The 18,134-nt window shown below is 35.0% G+C and overlaps 1 protein-coding gene across 7 annotated transcripts in view; it reads left to right on the top strand.

The window, feature by feature from the left end:
* Positions 1 to 18,134, top strand: part of DNTT (DNA nucleotidylexotransferase) — a 148,439-nt gene that overhangs the window by 89,394 nt on the left and 40,911 nt on the right. For all 7 annotated transcript variants that reach the window (XM_063163457.1, XM_063163451.1, XM_063163455.1 and 4 more), the window contains 2 exons: positions 1,966 to 2,089; positions 3,189 to 3,321. In XM_063163457.1, the coding sequence (XP_063019527.1) occupies positions 1,966 to 2,089; positions 3,189 to 3,321 (257 nt within the window). The remainder of the gene's footprint in view (positions 1 to 1,965; positions 2,090 to 3,188; positions 3,322 to 18,134) is intronic.

The following is an 18,134-nucleotide window of genomic DNA, read 5'->3' as shown; positions in this document are numbered from 1 at the left end:
CAATGGAAGGGTGTTCAGTGACAGCTGTTGATGCCATCTCTAGTGATATTCAAAAAGAGGTGTAAATTCACATGTATAGTAGGATTCAAGAAGCAGTCTTGCTTATTAATGCATGATTGAGGAACAGCTATTAAATCTTCAGGGTTTAAGAAAATCTCTTGGAGATTAGAAAAAAACCTATTACTAGACAAATTATCTCAAATATGCTTTATACCTTGTTTCACATGCAAAATTACAACAAACTTAGGTGGCTCTACTTCTTAGCTGAGCATACATCTCAACATTTTGTTTAAATTAGTTGTGACCAGTTGTTTCCACTGATTTTTTTATAAGATTCTGAGAAGAATCTCATATTAGTGAATTCTTAGATTTTCCTGTTTAGCATAGTCTGGTACCTGCTGCTTCATTTATCACAGCTCAAAAGATCACTGCTGGCCCCAGGCCCATGGTTATCAAATGACTGAATTAAATTATAGTCAATGTTTTAGATGCAGGGACATGAACTGACAGAAGTGGGTGCTGCAGAGAGTGAGTTTGTGTGATGGGTTTCACCAGCTGAAAAGAAATGGGCTCCCTGTTACTTGTGCTGCACGACTGGCAGCATCTCTAGCATCTAAAAACATGCTAAATAATAATGGATCTAAGTACAGAAAGAAAAAGTCACAATTTTGTTTTTTCCCCTAAAACTTTGGGTGTATAGAATCCTTTTTCTTTAGTTCTTTGTCTCAGCATTAATTAAGTCTCCTAGAATAATTTAAAACCCAGTAATAGACCCTTTCAAAAATATTTCAGCACTCGCAAAAACATTAAGAGGTAAAAATCAAAGTATTTAAAAAATTATATCCTTTTATAAGCACCCATGATTCAGACAAAGAGTAGGTAATTTCACACATTATATACAAAATGTAGGGCAATTCCTATTTAATATTATCAATTATTTTAATTTTTCACTTTTAAAATGTTAATTATTTCAAAGGAATGAATATCTTCACAAAATCACAAAATGAAGCCAGGATGTTTGGGATTCAGAGGTTGTAGATTCAATGGAAAAGAGCAGTTATTCATGTCTTACACAGTTACTCATCGAATTCCATAGAAGTACAATGCAAGGTAGAGAGCTACAGCATTGACAAAGTGAACATAAAGAACGTGCTTTTAGGCAAACATGAAAGTTTTCCCTCTTCTTCCATATGAGATAGCAATCCAGTGAATCATGCTTACAGCTTCTGCTTTACATCCTTTTGTGGGTAATAACTTAGTGAACAATATGACTTTGTTATAGATGGAACATGACCACACAAAAATTTCTGGTGGACTGGAAGATTTTGGCATGTTTTGTGTGTCACTTTTTTGGTTTGTTCAGGAATGTGTGGGTTTTTGGTTTTTATTTTGTTTTGTTTGTTTTGATTGTTTGTTTATTTTGATGTTTTGCTTTTTTGGCTTTTTTTGTTTGATTTTTTGGTTGGGTTTTTTTTGGCCTTTTTTTTTTTGTTTTGAGAGCTGGTAGTGCATATAGCACACAGCCATAATGTCAGTCAAATTCTGAAGATAAAGTTGTGACATCTCTTGTTCTATCCCATCAGTGTCAGGGAATCGAGCTATCTAATGTCACTGCTTGATTTCTATTGAGAAATGGAGTAAAAATAAAGAATACCACCCTTATTTCAAATCTCAGTTAAAAGTGTATGTTTTAGTAAATTATATAAAGGTACTGGGACTACTGCTGTATTTTTGTTTGGATTTCATGTTAATGAGAACTGCCCATGTATAAAACCAGTTCTGTTGAATGTAGTCATGCTACAAGGGAAGGGAAGCTGAGCCTGTAGGTTTGTATCACACTATTTGTCTTCAGTGTAGGCTTAACTCTGCCATTGCTTTCCCTGAGAAACCTTGTTGTTGCCTACTTATTATTAATTCACTGCTGCTTTAGAAAGCAGCACTGAAATGTTTTTCTACTGACCTTAGCAATTCACTTCAGTCTTTGGAGTGGGAGTGAAGACATCTGAGAAATGGTACAGAATGGGTCTGCGAACTGTGGAAGAGGTAAAAGCTGACAAGACCCTGAAGCTGTCAAAAATGCAGAAAGCAGGTAAGGTGAGAGTGTCATAAAAACTTGTATCTCAGTGCTCTAAGAACTTGATAACAGAGTCACAGGGGAAGGAAAAGCTCATTTCTGTTCTCTTGCTGCAGTCTTGTGAATACTGAATTATTAGGTGAAAATATTTGGACCAGCTGAGCTCCTAATGAAAAATTGTGTCATTCAAAACATAGGAATATGCATATTTTTAAATTGCTTGCACAGATACCAAATGAAATCTCTTATACACAAAACTATTAATGATTCATTATTGCACAGGTTGTGAAAAAATTACAAAATTGGGAAAGCCCAGAACTACTTTTCAGAGGAGATCTGTCTCCCTCAAAGCAGCCCTAATTTACTGATAAATCTAGACTTGTAATAAAGTACTTATAAAATTTTTTCTACAATCCTAGTACATCTTAGCTTTAAAATGTTAAACTTGATCACGAGTAATATTCCTTCCCCATAGATTTTGTGTGTATGCACTGTTTCCCTAAATAAATGAACTAATTTAAACAAAGAAATGAGTTACATTAAGGAAAACATATCCTATAATATGATATTAAAATAATGTAACTTTATTTTGCATTAAATTTGTCACCTCAGGCTCCCTTGGATCAAATTTCTTGTATTTGTCCTTCTTTGTCCCTCTTTATTTTACATGTCATATTCAAATGTGAAGCAAGCTGCCATACTGGGTACTTTCAACCCAAGCTCTGTGATCAGAAATAAGATAGCTGGGATATTTCACATACTTCTGGGCGCTATACTTGTGTAGAAGACCATTATTTTGGGAAGACTGCCTTTTGAAACAGGTCATACAAAAATGCCATTGATGGGAGATGATAGGGAAGTCAGAGTAATTTATAAATATTCAGGTCCTAAGAAAGTGGAGAATTATTGTGATTGCTGTGTTGACAAATTACATGACAAATTGTAATGACAAAAATACACATAAACTCTACGGACACAGATGAGGGAAGAAAGAGGCTGTCTTTGCCCTCTGTTCCCTTGTACCCACACCACCTGTGATTTGGGCCTTGAATAATGCTGTGTATATTTTATTATTTCTGTGGAGTGATCAGCACTTTTCCCCTTTGATTTCCAGGGCTTCTCTACTATGAGGACCTTGTTAGCTCTGTGTCTAAGGCAGAGGCAGATGCAGTGAGCTTGATTGTCAAGAATACTGTGTGTACATTTCTACCAGATGCTTTAGTCACCATAACTGGTGGTTTCAGGAGGTGAGTGAAAAAAAATGAGGTCACTTGGCTGTTTTATGCAGGTGCATACGAAAGGATGTTTGTGTCTTGGAAAAATCAAAGAAGCTTTGTGGGAAAGTATCAGAGTTTGTTTTCAACATTTTTGTGGGTTTGTTTGTTGGTTTGGTTGTTTTTTTTTTTTTTTTTTGAACAGGAGAGCAGTTCTATGACAGTCCCAGGTTCCTGTGTTTTGTTGCTGTAGATGGTTAGTTTTACTGCATCTGAATTCCCAAGGCTAAGACTATTGTAAGGCCATGCTTGAAGGCAGGCTTAAGGCAGTCTTGGTTTGTACTGTTAGAACTATACTTGGAATAAACAGCTACTAAAATGACTATAAAGCACTGACTAAATTAAATATATACTAACATCTGTATAAATAGGATGATCTCAGAATTCCTTTCCTGGTTGATTTTTATTACAAATAATTTTGATCTTGCTCTGCAAAACCAAACCCAAAGCTGTTTTTCAGAAAATCTATTCTTTCACCACTTATTTGAGAGCTTTCTTACAGTCACACAACAGAGTTCTGAAACTGGGAATGGTCTTCAGGAGTTCTGCTTTCCTTGCTCTATTCCCAGTCCCCCAGTATGTCCTCCTTGTTCTACATGTTATGCTCTTAAACAAAAAAAATGTAGTCAGTTCTACCTCTTGCTGCTGAATTTCATACTTTGTAAGACTTTGAATATATTTTAAATATAAAAGTATCTTTGAAAGATACTTATTCTCATAAAACTCAAAATATACAATTCTGTGACTCTCATGGATCTAAAACTGATATGAGAGCAAAAGACAGAAGAATATTAATAATTAATATATCACCTGTGTGTTTTAATATTGTAAACCTAGATAGGTCAGACTCAATCCAGTACTAAATTAAGACCTTTTATAATTTATAATTTCTACAGTTCAGCTATTGTGTTGAATAGATTTATCATCTTTGTCCCTTTTCATGATATTTATAATTATTCCTTGGATATCCCATATTTATTGTGGGAATGTTAGTAGTCTCCAGCTACATAATTTCAGTAAAACTGTGTGGTCAATAAGAAGCATTAGGCTAAGTAGGAACTCTGACCAGAGGTTTAGGAACAAGGTGAAATTTTATGTTCAAAACCTCAAATGTCATAATTCTGTGAGTCTTTGTTTCAGAGACACGTGGTGTCTCTCAAGAGAGTCTCTGTTTAAGGGAATCTTTATTTAGGAGACTCTCCCCACTGATGCAAATCCGTCAGAGACCTTGTGTTATTGGTAACTTGGATGCAATTGATTAACACATCTAGATGGGTCAGAGCTTTATGGGTTATTTACTGAAAAGCCCCAGTTTCATCTAATGTAGTGTATTTGTGAGCTTTGTTGGTAGCATAGTTTGCAAAGTTTGACTCTCACAAATCAAATTAAAGCCTTTAGTCTTGCTTATTGTCGTGGGGAGATATGATAGTCATTCTCTTTTTTATTAAGAATAAGCTTTTGTATCTCTAAATGGGTGTAGCAAGGCAGAAGAGAAATTATTCAAGTACCTACTGATGCCTACTAGTGGGTAATTATGTGTACCAATTACATGCCTTTAACTGTACAAGAATATATTGAACAATAGGTTTCAATATGTCAGTCCTAATGGTATTTTACCAGCCCATGGAAAAGAAATGCTGCAGTGCAGGATTCGCAGATAACTTGATGGATTGAGATCCCTCTTTCAGGCCCCTGTATTTTAATTGCTGAGTTGCAATAGGGTTGACTACATCTGTTCTTTTTTGCCTGTCTCCTGTAGTGGAAATGCTCTTCAGCAAGAAGTTTGTGTAAGCTTAGTAGCTCACAGTTTTCAATTACCAAATTATTTTTTGTTCCTTTCATCTTTATATAAATATTTTCATAAATAGGCAAGCCGTATCATTTAAACAGTTCCCTCATTCTACACCCTGTACACTGCTGTTATAAGAGGAAAAGTAGCTCATGATTGCTCTGAATGATATACCCAGGACCCAGATTTGCCTTGCTTTGTAGTCCTGTTTCATAGCTTGGGAAGAAATTAACAGTTGATTGTTTTCCTCCAGATTTTTGATTGGAGAGTTCAAAGTCATGAGTCTCATAAACCTTACTATGCAGGAGAACTGGATGGATCAAAACAAGCAGAACTTCCATAGAGATCTGCAGCTATGGAGATTCAATAGAAGTGAAAGATGAAAGTAGAGATGAAAGTTACATTCTTTTCCCCAAATCTATTATGTACACACATGGGTGCATATATTTGTTGTGTTACTAGATATTTTCCTTTAAATGTCAAGAAATCAGATGATGCAGAAATTCTTCAAATCAAAATTAAGAAGCATAGTACAAAAGGTAAAGTAGCTGTTAGGTTTTGTTCTGTTTTATTTTAAATCCCAGCAAACTTGTTAATGGACTTTTCTTTGGATTGATTAATCTTGCACCCTTTGTATGGCTTATTTTCCTAGTCTAGTTAAAAACAAAAAAGAATCATGATGGCAACCCTTCATATCTTTCTAATTTGAAATAATTCAGGAGCAGAAATTAATAAATTAATGAAGTCTAGGTAAGTTTATCCCTCATTACTTTCTTATAGGAACTGCTGTAAAACATTCCTTGAGTTTCAGTGAGTATAGTTTCAATTGAGATGTTGGGAGAGTTTTTCTTTTTCTTTTTCTGTCAACCTTTTCCAACACTTATCTGGGTCATCTTGAAACAGAAATTGCAATATTGTAATGCGTGGAAATACAGAAATAAGGGAATTGTAGTTATAAAATAAATCACACCCACATGGTGTGGAAGGTATTTAATTTTCTATTCAGGTAAGGTGTCAGGGAGGGTGACTGCAGAGGAAGAATCAAAGATGCTGATAGTGCAATATAAATCATGCCATGGACAATGTTATTAGAAAGACTGAATTTGCAAAGTCTGTTTGAATTGGCATAGTATTATTTTCAGTGCTCAGCCTTTCTTATTTTGTGATTTAAGCTAATGAGACAAATTCTGAGGTGGAGAATAGCACTTCATAGGTTACACAAGTCCCCGAGGGTGAAGTATCCCTTCCCACATAAACAGGGGCCTTGGGATGGGGAGAAGAAACACCTTATTCTAATCAGCAACATCCCTGATAAATAATGCACTTGTCCCAGCTGTATCCAAGACAGGAGTGTAGTTTAGGCTAATGTGTGGTATCACTTTTAAATGAGTTAAATTGTGGACCTGACAACTGCTTTTTCCTGTGGATATTAAAAGAGTAATTTTATTCCATGAAGAGAATTAAGGAGATTTCTGTAGTAACAGCATTAATTCATTTTGTGGATATCACTGCATGTTACAGAATATTTTATTCCTCTTAGCAGTATGTTAATGCCTTTAATAGTAATACTAGCATTGTTGTAGGGTCATTAGTAATGACAAGGCACTGGAGCATTATGGTATTCTGTAAGATCCTGGGTTTTAGCTAACTTGATTTAGCTGCTGATACTTGGTTTTGCCCCAATATGTGATCTAAATTGTAGGTTTCATAAAAGCTTGGAGGAAACACTATATCCTGTATGTAGTTTATGGTTTCAGTCTCTTTACTGGTTGCTCATATCTCAGTACTGATACCCACAGCCTCCAAATTTGGCTAGAGAAGTTCAGAAAAGGATCTGGAATAAGAATTACATACCATAATAAGAATATTATATATATATATATATAAGAACTGTGTTTTCAGAATGGTTTTCTGTGTGCCCTGTCCATTTCTCTGTGTGAGGGCATGGTTGCCATATCATCTATAGGCACTTATTTTTTAAAAAATTATTAAGCGATCCTCTTAGTATTATGATTTCACTTGTCCCTTTCTCAAATATTTACTTAGACACACTCTTGTTGCCTTCTCCAACCTTAGCCTTTAGAGAAAGTGAAGTGGACTAAGGAGTGGTTTTGTTTTGGGTAATTTTTCATATTGCAGTTCTGAAGAAGCTGTTCAATTGTCTTGGTCATTGCATCCTGAAGAATAACTAGTGTATCTTGTCTTGTTTTATCTTTAGGGGAGGTTAATTTTTCCATGCTGTATCAGTCTTTAAGGAAGTTTTATTGCCAGTCTCTCTTATTGTTAATTCTGTCCTAACATGAACCTGAGTGTAGATCACTATCTCCTTGCTTGAATTTTTTATTATCTTTTAGAAATGAGGATTTGATACACTGTAACATTTGTAGATAAGAATTATTAATAGAAAAGCAATGAAGAGAGCAAAGGACATGGTGACTGTGTGTGTCAGGCACCACAGCCATACTTTTGGATATTACAATGCAAAAAATTCTTTCCTGTGTGCAGTGACATTTCCTACATGGCAAAGGAATGCATAAAGTAATGACACGGGACAGGATTCTGCTCTTTCCTGTTCTGTACCAAGAAAATAATTTAAAGATATCTCTTTCAATCTTGGAGATAAGATGAAATAGCTGAGACAAAGAAACACTTTGAGAGATTATTTTACAGGTTCATGCAGTGATAAATAACCAAGGTTATTGTGGCACCTTTGTTTCAGAAATAAGACTTTTCTATATGGCATGTGGAATCACATTTATCTAACTGTGCTGGCACATGCTCATAAAGGAGAGACTGTGAGATTGAATGTCTGAAGAATATTACACTTTCCAGGCTTTGGAATATACACAAGACTTTGTGCTTTATTTAATCAAGCTTGTCATGTGAATTCTGGCTGAAGTTCTTAATAAATCATAGAACATCTGATCACAAGTTCTGATCCTGACAAAAAGCTCCATTTGACCTTTTGATATTGGATATTCCTAATAACTTTTGGAGGCTGTAAATGTTCTGCAATGAGGTTAGAATTCCTGACATAACACCAAATTTTTTCAGGTTCTTGGAGTAAATGTATTCAAAGTGTTGTTATACAAATTATTTTCTTTCTCCCCAGGTCTAGGATTAAAATAGCGTAAGGACCAACTTGCTAAATTAATATAATTAATTTTGCAAAATATTCTTGCAGTAAGATTTTAGGCAAACTCCAAAGCAGAGATTGCTTATTCTACTTATACTTTGGTTTTTTTCACTCTGAAACACAAACTGTGGTAGGAGAAGATACAAACTATATCCAGGTGCTCAAGTCCAAATATAGTAATTTCTGTTCACTTTTTTTCTACTGCTGTTGAAAGAATTAGATTTTTTTATATGCTGGTATTTAATATTTTCCAGGGAAAAATCTGCTATAAAGGAGTTGTGAGGCAAGCTGCTCGCTGAACATTCAGGCTGATATGGTAGTTTGCACACACTCAAATTTAAGCAGATCCTGGAATAATCCAGCAATTATTCCAGCAAAAGACTGGAGAGACTGCTTGGCTATCATTCATGAGAACAGCCTTTCCCCTGATAAACTATAGCCAGCTTTGGACCAGAGTTTTAACCTGGAGATGTTCTAATCTGATCTGGGTGGTTTTAAAGCTTAGTAAAACAGCTTTGCCTTCCCAAACTCCCTAGGATTAGAAATGATTGAACTTGAGGTATTGATATACTGCAAGTAAAAATATTTTCTGGCAGGAGTTAGAAGCACTGCAACTGTCAAAGAACTAGGATCATCACAAGTTTCTGCTTTTAATTTTCTGTAATCCATTAATTATTAAAGTTGAGAAAGGAGAAAATCAAATTAATGGCTAGCCAAGTCAATTTAAAAGATAATCTATTGAAGTAATTCAGATACTTCCTTTTGTCATTAGAGCTTTGATTATTTTTCCAGTCATTTCATCTATTATTAGCCACAATGAATCATGAAGTAGAAACTGATGAATAAGGTATTTGGGAGTCACTGACAAAAAGAACTTTGTAAGAATCCATGAAACTTAATAAAAATTGAGCATTCAGCAAGGCATATACTTTGAAAGTCTTTCAAAAACTTGTTGATTCAAAGCTTTTTACATGCCCTACATTACTTGACCCTTTCCTACTTTTACAGAATTTTTAGCTCATTAGAAGGATGCTGTTTTGCTATTTGCCTCTCTTATCTCTAAAACTAGTTCAAGTGGTGGGTCAAGCATAGAGCTGGAAATGGAGGTGGCTCATTTCTGCAAATCCACAAGTTTTACACTCTATATGTAGAGCCAGAAAATTCCCTGCCTTAGTCTTACCGTTTCTATGATCACCCTTTACCTTCTGGAATGCATTTGTAAGAGCCTTTACAGTGTTTAATGCTTTCTATTTCCTATCAAGTCCGATGGTGATTGCTAGTACGTAAGCCAGAGCAATACAAATAATGTTATAAAGCAAGATTTGAAATCTCAGACTTTAACAGTCCCAAAATGATACAAAGTCTCTTGTATTGGTGTTTTCTTTTCTTTTTAAGCTTAATTGGAAAAAATGAGATTAAAACCCAAAACTAAGGATTTCTATATAATTTCCAGGCAGTCAGTCTGAAATTTTAGTTATGATATATGATCAGATTTGTTACCATTTTAATCTAGACAAAATTTTCATTTGAAACTGATAGAAGTTTTTAAAGTTGCTGCATTGATGGATGCTTTGTGCTATTAACAATATTTGTCATTACAGTGTATAGGGAATATTAGAGTGGAGTTTTCAAACTGCAAAGGCAAACTTGTGGTGACAAAGCAGCATGCTGCAGGTACACTACTAGAAGAAGACAGAATTATCTCAAAAATAGGTTTTTTCTTTCCACATCTTCATGTCATGTTCATTGATATCCAAATGAATTGAATGTTAAAAGCAAAGTGAGCGATTACTAGAAGACTGTTTATATCTGAAGGAAGAACAGAATGACATCTAATAATGTTATTTAAGCATTTTTTTCTCCTTTTTGCTTTTTTTTCCTGATTTGCCCTATAAGGTCACTTTCAATCATTTTTGCTATGTAAGGGTCAGCCATTTGGCACTTCTAGGTTTCTAAACTATATGGAAATGTTTGTAGAACGCTTGCCACTGCATAAAACCAAAATGTTAATGGCTTCACTAAGTCAAATTAAATTTTAATGGCCATGGTTTAATTTTTCTTTCAGCCCATTCACATCCTTTAAGCAGCATTAAATGTGATTCAGTTGTCTTCTAATATCACAGCTGACCTGAATAGCCTTTTCAATTAGACTTTTAGATGAAGCAGATCTGATACATTCTAAATAAATAAAGATCTCTTTTTATTGGTTAAATCCTGATATTCACAGCTCATTTAATCCATTTATAGAGATGCAATGTCAAAAGAAGAACCTTTTTTTTGTGCAATGCTAGTGATAATGTGCAGAGATGAGACAAAAAATTCACATCTTTGTTTTTTCAGTGAATGGAAATTAAGGAAGAGTAATTCAAAAAGATCTATTTAAAACTTTAAGAAAGATGCATGTCTGAGAAGTGATGAAATTTTTTTGAAAAGGAGTCACACATTAAAAGCATTTTATGAAATGGTGTGAAGGATAGTCAGTTAACAATGCACATTCTCCTCAGAAATTTATTCTGACATCTTACAAATAATCTTAAATCTAAACAGTAGATGTCCAATGTTTTTAAAATTGGTTCAGTCTGTACTAATGTAAAATGTTTAATTTAATCTTTTCATGGATGTAGTATTTACAACATAGTATGCCTTTTACACACAGAAAAAGTGATAGAAATTGTTAGAAATCTACCATAGTTTGTTCAAAAGCATCTTTGATGTTTCCATAATTCTGTTTGATGTTTGTTCTCATTTTTGGATGAGTGTCTCAAGACCTTCACTATGTAACAGAGATGATTCACTGTGATGAATCCTTCTCTGTGTATGAGGGCAGGCATGGGCAACGGGCTCTGGGTTTACTGCTCAGCGTGGGACCCAAGAAAAGCCATCTGGGGCAGGAAGCTGGGCTGAGTGATTTGCACTGCCTGGGTTTCCTTCCCAGTGGCTTTGCTTATCGAAATGCAAGAGAGTGGTGCTGTCATTAGCTAGAGTAGGTTTCAGCACTGAGTTCAGTTTTGCCATTTTGGTAGCTTGTGTGAGTGTCAGATGATAACTTACAGCTAAGTTGCTTTCTCCTGATGTGAAGTCCCAGCTCTGAAACAAACACCAATCTCTCATGACGGCTGCCTCATTAGACCCACCTAAGTGGAAAGGAGCAGTGACAGCTGTCAGTACCAATTACAGCACCACCAGCTCCAAACTGCAATGCCTCCTGCAGTGCCACTCCTAAAGATAATATACCATTAGAATTCCAAAAATGTAAAACTGATTTTGCATTATTTACACAATTTTCTGGACAAGTTTTGCCAAAGTGAATGTTTTGAAAAGTTATAAAAGGAGTATGATACAATTATTTATAGTCCTGCTTTATCAATGAATATACTTAATAATGCATATTCTACTCACCATTCCCACTTTAAAAGGTTAGCAGTAAATATTGTGTTTTTTATTATGCTAGGTAAACTGAAAAGTATTAATTCATCATTTTAGAACAATTAGCATATGCAGTGGTGGTTACTATTTGCATTATAGAAATTAAACATGGAATTGCTAAGTTCTGGTGTGACTTACCTTAAAACCACTGTTCTGGTGTTTTGAAAGGGGAAATGCTTTGCCCTTCCTTGAACATTGAATTTGTACATTCCTCCAATGTACAAATACATAATTTTCAGTGAGTATAAAACATGTATTAAATAAAATTCAGAAAAGGTCTTTTTCACAGGACCCAGACACTGTTGCTGAGACAGTCTGAATAGGACCACATCATTAAAAAAAAAGTCACATCAAGTCTGACTGCCCCAGGTATTATTATAACACATAATCTGGGGCTGAGGCAGAGAGGCAGATTGCATGATACAGAGCATGTACTAAAATTGATTTATCAGTATAATTTAATAAACTGGAAAACCTGCTTCCTGCATTAGGGTTGAACTGTTACTCTTTGAATGTTCTGGTAGTTTGGGAGTAGATTAGTGTGATAAGGCATGGGGGAATAAAAGCTCTTATGATTAAAAGGGAAACTGTACAAATAATTGGTACCTAACATTAACATGTCCAGAGATGCATTCACACACTGAAAGAGCTTCATTTTCAAACTCTGTAGAAAGAAGGACAAGCAGTTCTTTATGATAAAAAATTGTGCATGATCAGAGATGGTAGCTGGTAGGACTTTCTGTAGTAGAGTTGTGTTATATGAGTTGCAATGAATTTGAGGTGTATAAGATAGGGCTCACGCAGTTTGCCAGACTTGTTCTTTATTGTGCCACTGATATTAGGTATATTACATGGGGAATATGATAAAGGGAGAATATGAATAAGTAATTGCCACTAAGTTTTTCATTTTATTGTGTGCTTCATAATGCATAAGACAGTCTAAATTCTGTGAAGATTTGATTCATTCTTTTTGGAATTTTAGTGGCATTTCAGTGATGTTTGGTTTCTTGTTTGTTTGGTTTGGATTTTCTTTTTAGTTCTAGAGGATAGGAGAATTTGTATATTGCTGTTGGGGAATAGGTATTGCAGGCTAAAACATACCAACAGGATTATGGAGCAGCTGTCTGCCCAGAAATGAAATTAGTGAATGAAGTGAATCATACATTTATGTTTAGGGTTACTTCTAACATATCTACCAAAATATCTATGACTATTGTTTGTTTTCTGTGAAAATTTTCAATTCTTAATGAAGAACTGTACAGAAGTGTAATTATTTTCCTGGTTGGGGCTATAATTCAAATGTTTTCATTTTTTCTTTAGCAAAATGAATTTTCTAGTTAGAATTTATCTCTCATGATTAGCCTCAGTTATAGAAATTTCATATTCATGTGGTGTCATTTCATCTAAAGACAAGGGTATATGCATCTGGAAGAGATAGTCAGAGGTACAGAAACCTCTGTGAAGTGTCACAATGCCTTTGCAAGATGACTGAAATATTTTGATTGAGTATTTAGACAAGAAATTGAATTGACAACTTGTATTAAAACATTTCTGTCTCATTTATTTTCAACTGTCCACCTAAATCCTTTTGCTTTTTCTCATTTTCTTGGCCAGCTTTACTAAATCCTCTCTGTGAATAAGAGATTGAGTGATTAGACAGAGAATACACAATCAACTAAAATTATCACTCAGAATTTGTAGCAAAACCAAATGTTTCAAGTTGCTAGTGAGGGGTTTTAAAAAAATGTTTGCATTTTTTGCCTTTTACATGGATATTATGGGGAGGCATCATACTTTGAAGTACTTCTCTCAAGAGTCACAATAATTGGAGAGTCTCTTACAGGCATTTGACATGAATTCAGTTAATACCATGCAGAGTTTTCTGAAATGCTCAGCCAATGAATTTAAATGGATCAATTTTAATACTTAGGCCAAGAAGCGTGTTCAAGTATAATTTTTAAAATATACTACTTGAAAAGTATTTTCCATATATGGATGAACATCTAAGTATCTTACAAGTTGTCTCACAAATAAATAGCTCTAAAATAAAATATATTCATGATACTACATAAAACTGGTAAGTAAAAAATCTTCTGAAAGTTATAGAGCATTGGGTACAAGGAGGATTTTTAAGATAGTGGAATATACTAAGGGAAAGATGAGGAAGCAAAATTAAAAAAAGACAGGAGATTTCAGATAAAGTAGTAAGATAAAAGAGAAACACAAAGCACAAGAGGTCAAATCAAAGCTATACATGGCTTTGATGAGGTGGAGATGCCTAGTTTGATAGATGGTTCTTTTCCTTACATGTTATCTATAAAATCGTTTCATTGGGGTCCACCTGCTAAGTAGAGTATGCCTTACAAAGTTGAGGCCACTCAAGGTGGGAATAGAATGAAGAGAGACAGAACAATTGTCTTTGTAACAGTAAGAGACATGCAGAAGAAAGTGACTCTCTTTCTAAAGGAAAATCATCAGAACTCTGCATAAAGGGTAGTTGGAACAAAACTCTGGCAGTAGTCTTAGACTAAGTTCCCAGCAGTAGAGTCAGCTCTAAGGTAGCATTAATAGGCCAAGGATAGGGCTTGGCTATGATTAAGAGTCTTAATTAATGTTAATTAAGACAGAATAGTGCTAATGATGCTTAGCCAGCTTTCTGTTAGACACACCTTGGTGCACCAGGAAAGAAGTGTCTATTTCTTGTTTTGTTGCGCACAATGGTACTTCAGCATCTCTTACCTCTGAACTGCAGTGCCTAAGTGATTCAGGACAGAAATAGAAATTATTTAATACATTTTGTCTTGTGTGCAGTCTTTCTTGGATGTAAGTAGTTTTCTCTGAGAAGTTTCTGATGCCTCAGTGTTTTTGAGTGTATTTCTTACTATTAATATTCTTTACACATAAATGTCTCAGGGCATCTGTGTCAGAGATGAAGTTGTGAGAATTTTGCATTGTCTTAGTGAGCAGTCACTGTGACAAACAATAGTGTTCTGTGGTTCACCATGTGCAAAAGTGTTCTTCAAGTCAGATGCCACATGGTTCAGAGATTGCAGAAGCAAATACCTGATATTTAGACTTGAGAGATCGAAAATCAGTTTTAATTGTGCTATGTATTGCACTTTGTAATTTTTTTCATGATTTTATGCCCAGGAACCTGGCTTGAAAACAGGACATTTATAGCAGAGTTTACTCATTGCTGATAGGCTCTTTAGCAGCAGTCCAAGTTTATTGTAGAATGGTTAGTTGCTGTAAGGATGGTTGACAGCACAAGTTAAGAATGATGTTTCCTGTCAGATAATCATGAGAAAAGCTGCAAACATCAGTGACCTTGCAGCTAGGGGATACATTTTGCAGACCCCTGTGAGCAAGAGTAGCCACAACATTTTAATTAAGTGTGATGTGATCTTGCTAGTGGTGTGGTGACATAATAACAAGGAGGTAGCTGCTGGTTAATTTTTTTCTTTTTTTGTTACAATGAGTCAGGCTATTTTCTACACGTCAGATAATGGGAAAAGACTAAAAAGGTTTGCAATAAATCATGTATGAAAGGCATAAATTAAAAGATATGGTCAGAAATAGTCCTTTTAGTTTGGAAGTGGTGGAATATATTATGGATTGTTGCTGTGCAGTGGGAGAAGTAGATGGAAATGTTTTAGGCAGTCTTTTTGAAGAATGGAAAATCAGCATTAAATACCAGCAAAATCTAATATGATGGATTTGGTTATAATCATCTGCTATGATAACTGTTCTATCATACCACTAAGGCTTGTCTTGGAAACAAAAACCCAAACCCATTAAAGCCATGTGGATTGCTTCTTCTCAAATACGTTCTTACAAACTCATGCTTGTTCATAAAGTAATAACCTTACATGCTTTATCTGGTGCTACTGATCAAGGATGGCAGAATATTTTCCTTTTATCTTGACATATCTTACAGCTGGAGACAGGTCTAGTGGATAAACACAAGAAAAACACCTGTTTGTTTGGTCCTTTTACAGTGGGTAATGTGTCCAGTTGCACCTAATTTGTTTATCTATGTGATAGCATCATCTTTGGATAGGATATCCAATGTTCTATATTTGCTATAATATCTTTATTTCATTTATGAAATGTCTTGATGCTGTTATAGTATGTATTTGTATCACTAGAATAGAAGGTACTACACCCACACTTAGCCAATGTAGATTTGACCCTCACCATTTTTATCTTATAAATGAAATGTGAACAGCGTGTTCTTGTGTTCTCACTGAAAGGTTGGTGGGAGTTTGGACATTGATTTCATCTGAATCATGACAAAATAGGGGGTCACTTTCAACTGATTGTTTGAAAAATTGAACTAGCAAGAAATGGTGACACAGGGAATACATCTTCACATTTCACCTAAATATTAAAATATGTACCTATATTGAAGAGACCCTTGAAATAACTCATTATCTGAGGTCCCAAAACCTCAGATGAAGGTTGAAAACAAAACAGGTGAAGGTTGAAAAAGTCAGGATTGTTTTCAGAAAGAAGTCAGGACAAGTCTCTGAAAATACATGGCTAGAGCTTTATGATATTTGGATCAGGAAGAAAGGCACAGAGAGAACTCTAAGAAGCTACATTCTCAAACAGAGTATTTCCTTTTAATGGTTTGGGAATTAAGGAAGTTGGTCAGTAATAATCAGGGAAGTTTTCAATCTAGAATAAATCGACTAAGTCAACTTCATGAGCTCCTTAGGCTGATGGAGAATCACATCTTGGAGCAGAGCAAGGTAACTTTGTAAAGGCGGGTAACAAGATTTCACAATGGAGGGATTTACTCAAGTTGGAAGTTAAATTTAATGACAGGCATGTCCACGCTTTAAAAGGCTTTTCTGGTATGCCTGTACTTGTAGAATATATTGGCAGCCTTTCTCAGTGGGCATGCAGTGTTCCTTTGATAGTATAGTTTAAATGATTTTCTCAAATGGAATAACCTATTTTGGCCCAAAGGGTGTAACTATTTCAGCTGCAGGGAACTGCTGGCACACAGTGTACATCCACACCACACAGATATCTTGGCAAACCACTCATGTAAACCAAGGAGACAAGTTTTGAATTTCAGTTTCTTTCTCTGTAAAAGGCTGGTGTTCTGAGTATATCGCATAGATTAGGGGTAAAGTCCTCTTCCCTTAGACAAAATTAGTAGATGACACAATCCAAATTAGGTATTGGAAGGGAGCAGTCTCATTTTCTCTGTGTTGTACTTCTGTAAAATTCCCTACCTACCTTACTTGCCTACTGGGGAAACTACTACTGCAAGTGCAGTTATTGAAAATATGTATGTCAGCTCAATCCTGGAAAAATTCCACAGTTCGCTCTAAAAATTTGAGTGAGCAATTTTCTTAAATCTAACCAGATTGTACATGTGCTTGAAGTTTAAACTGTGCATATTTTTTTCAGAAGTACTTGAGTAAAACTTGGTAGAAAGGCTAGACTCTAACCATGTTGCAGCTGTCTGCTGGCAACTACACAAATGTTTAAGTTGGATTATATCTCCTTTGATGGAATAGATTGATAAAATATCCTAAAGTAATCACAACTAAGGTAGAATTAGACATATTGCCCCAAAATGCCAGAATTCAAAATTTGGCTTCTCATGTCTTTGTCAGTATCCCAGATGTTTGAACAATTACTTACAGTCCTTGGCCATTACACCATCAGCTCAAACAGAAGTGTTAATCCTATTTCATGTTAGAATTTCTGAGAGATGTCATGTTTCTGGTTGTTCTCCCCTCCCCCTCCACCCTGTGGATGCCAGCAATCTATTTCTCAGTTCAAGGAATTTTAATAGAAAAACTGTCATGTTTATATAACTTCCAGTACAGCTGAGCAGGAAGCAAATAGAAGCCTTTATTTTTATGGTAGGTTGATTCTATGGATTGTCCCATCTCTGCCAAGTAAGTGAAACCCAGGCTGAACATTGAATATCATTCAGGCATTCTGAAAAAGCATGATTCCTTCCTCACACAAACATTAATATAGTCTTTGAAATTGTGTAAAGAGAACGTTTTGATTTTTAGAAATGCCAAAGTAGACACGCATGAAAAAGAACGTTTTGATGAAAGCTTCTGTGACAAAGGCATATGTTAAAGGAACAAGCCTTTTGAAACACTCAAGAGAATTAGTTAGAGAGAATTAAAATGGATGGGGTTTGTATTCATGTTTTCAATCTACTGCCAGAAAACTTCAGGACAAATTGTTGCTATAAAGCTGATTGTTAATTTTGTTAAGGTAGCAGTATAGAAAAATAACTTTTACCTTCTTCTTTAAAATAAAATACTGTGTCTTAAATGTAAGTTTATATATATTTATGGAATTCTGAGTAAGTAAAATAGAAACAATTCTGAACCAAGCAATTTTGTCTTGGACATAAAAAAATCTAAACTAGTAACCACCTTAGTTGCAAAAGAA

This window comes from Melospiza melodia, chromosome 9 (genome assembly GCF_035770615.1).
Source record: "Melospiza melodia melodia isolate bMelMel2 chromosome 9, bMelMel2.pri, whole genome shotgun sequence".
Lineage (NCBI taxonomy): Eukaryota > Metazoa > Chordata > Aves > Passeriformes > Passerellidae > Melospiza > Melospiza melodia.
The sequence above is the reverse complement of the archived record's forward strand: the minus strand, read 5'-3'. Positions and strand labels throughout refer to the sequence as shown.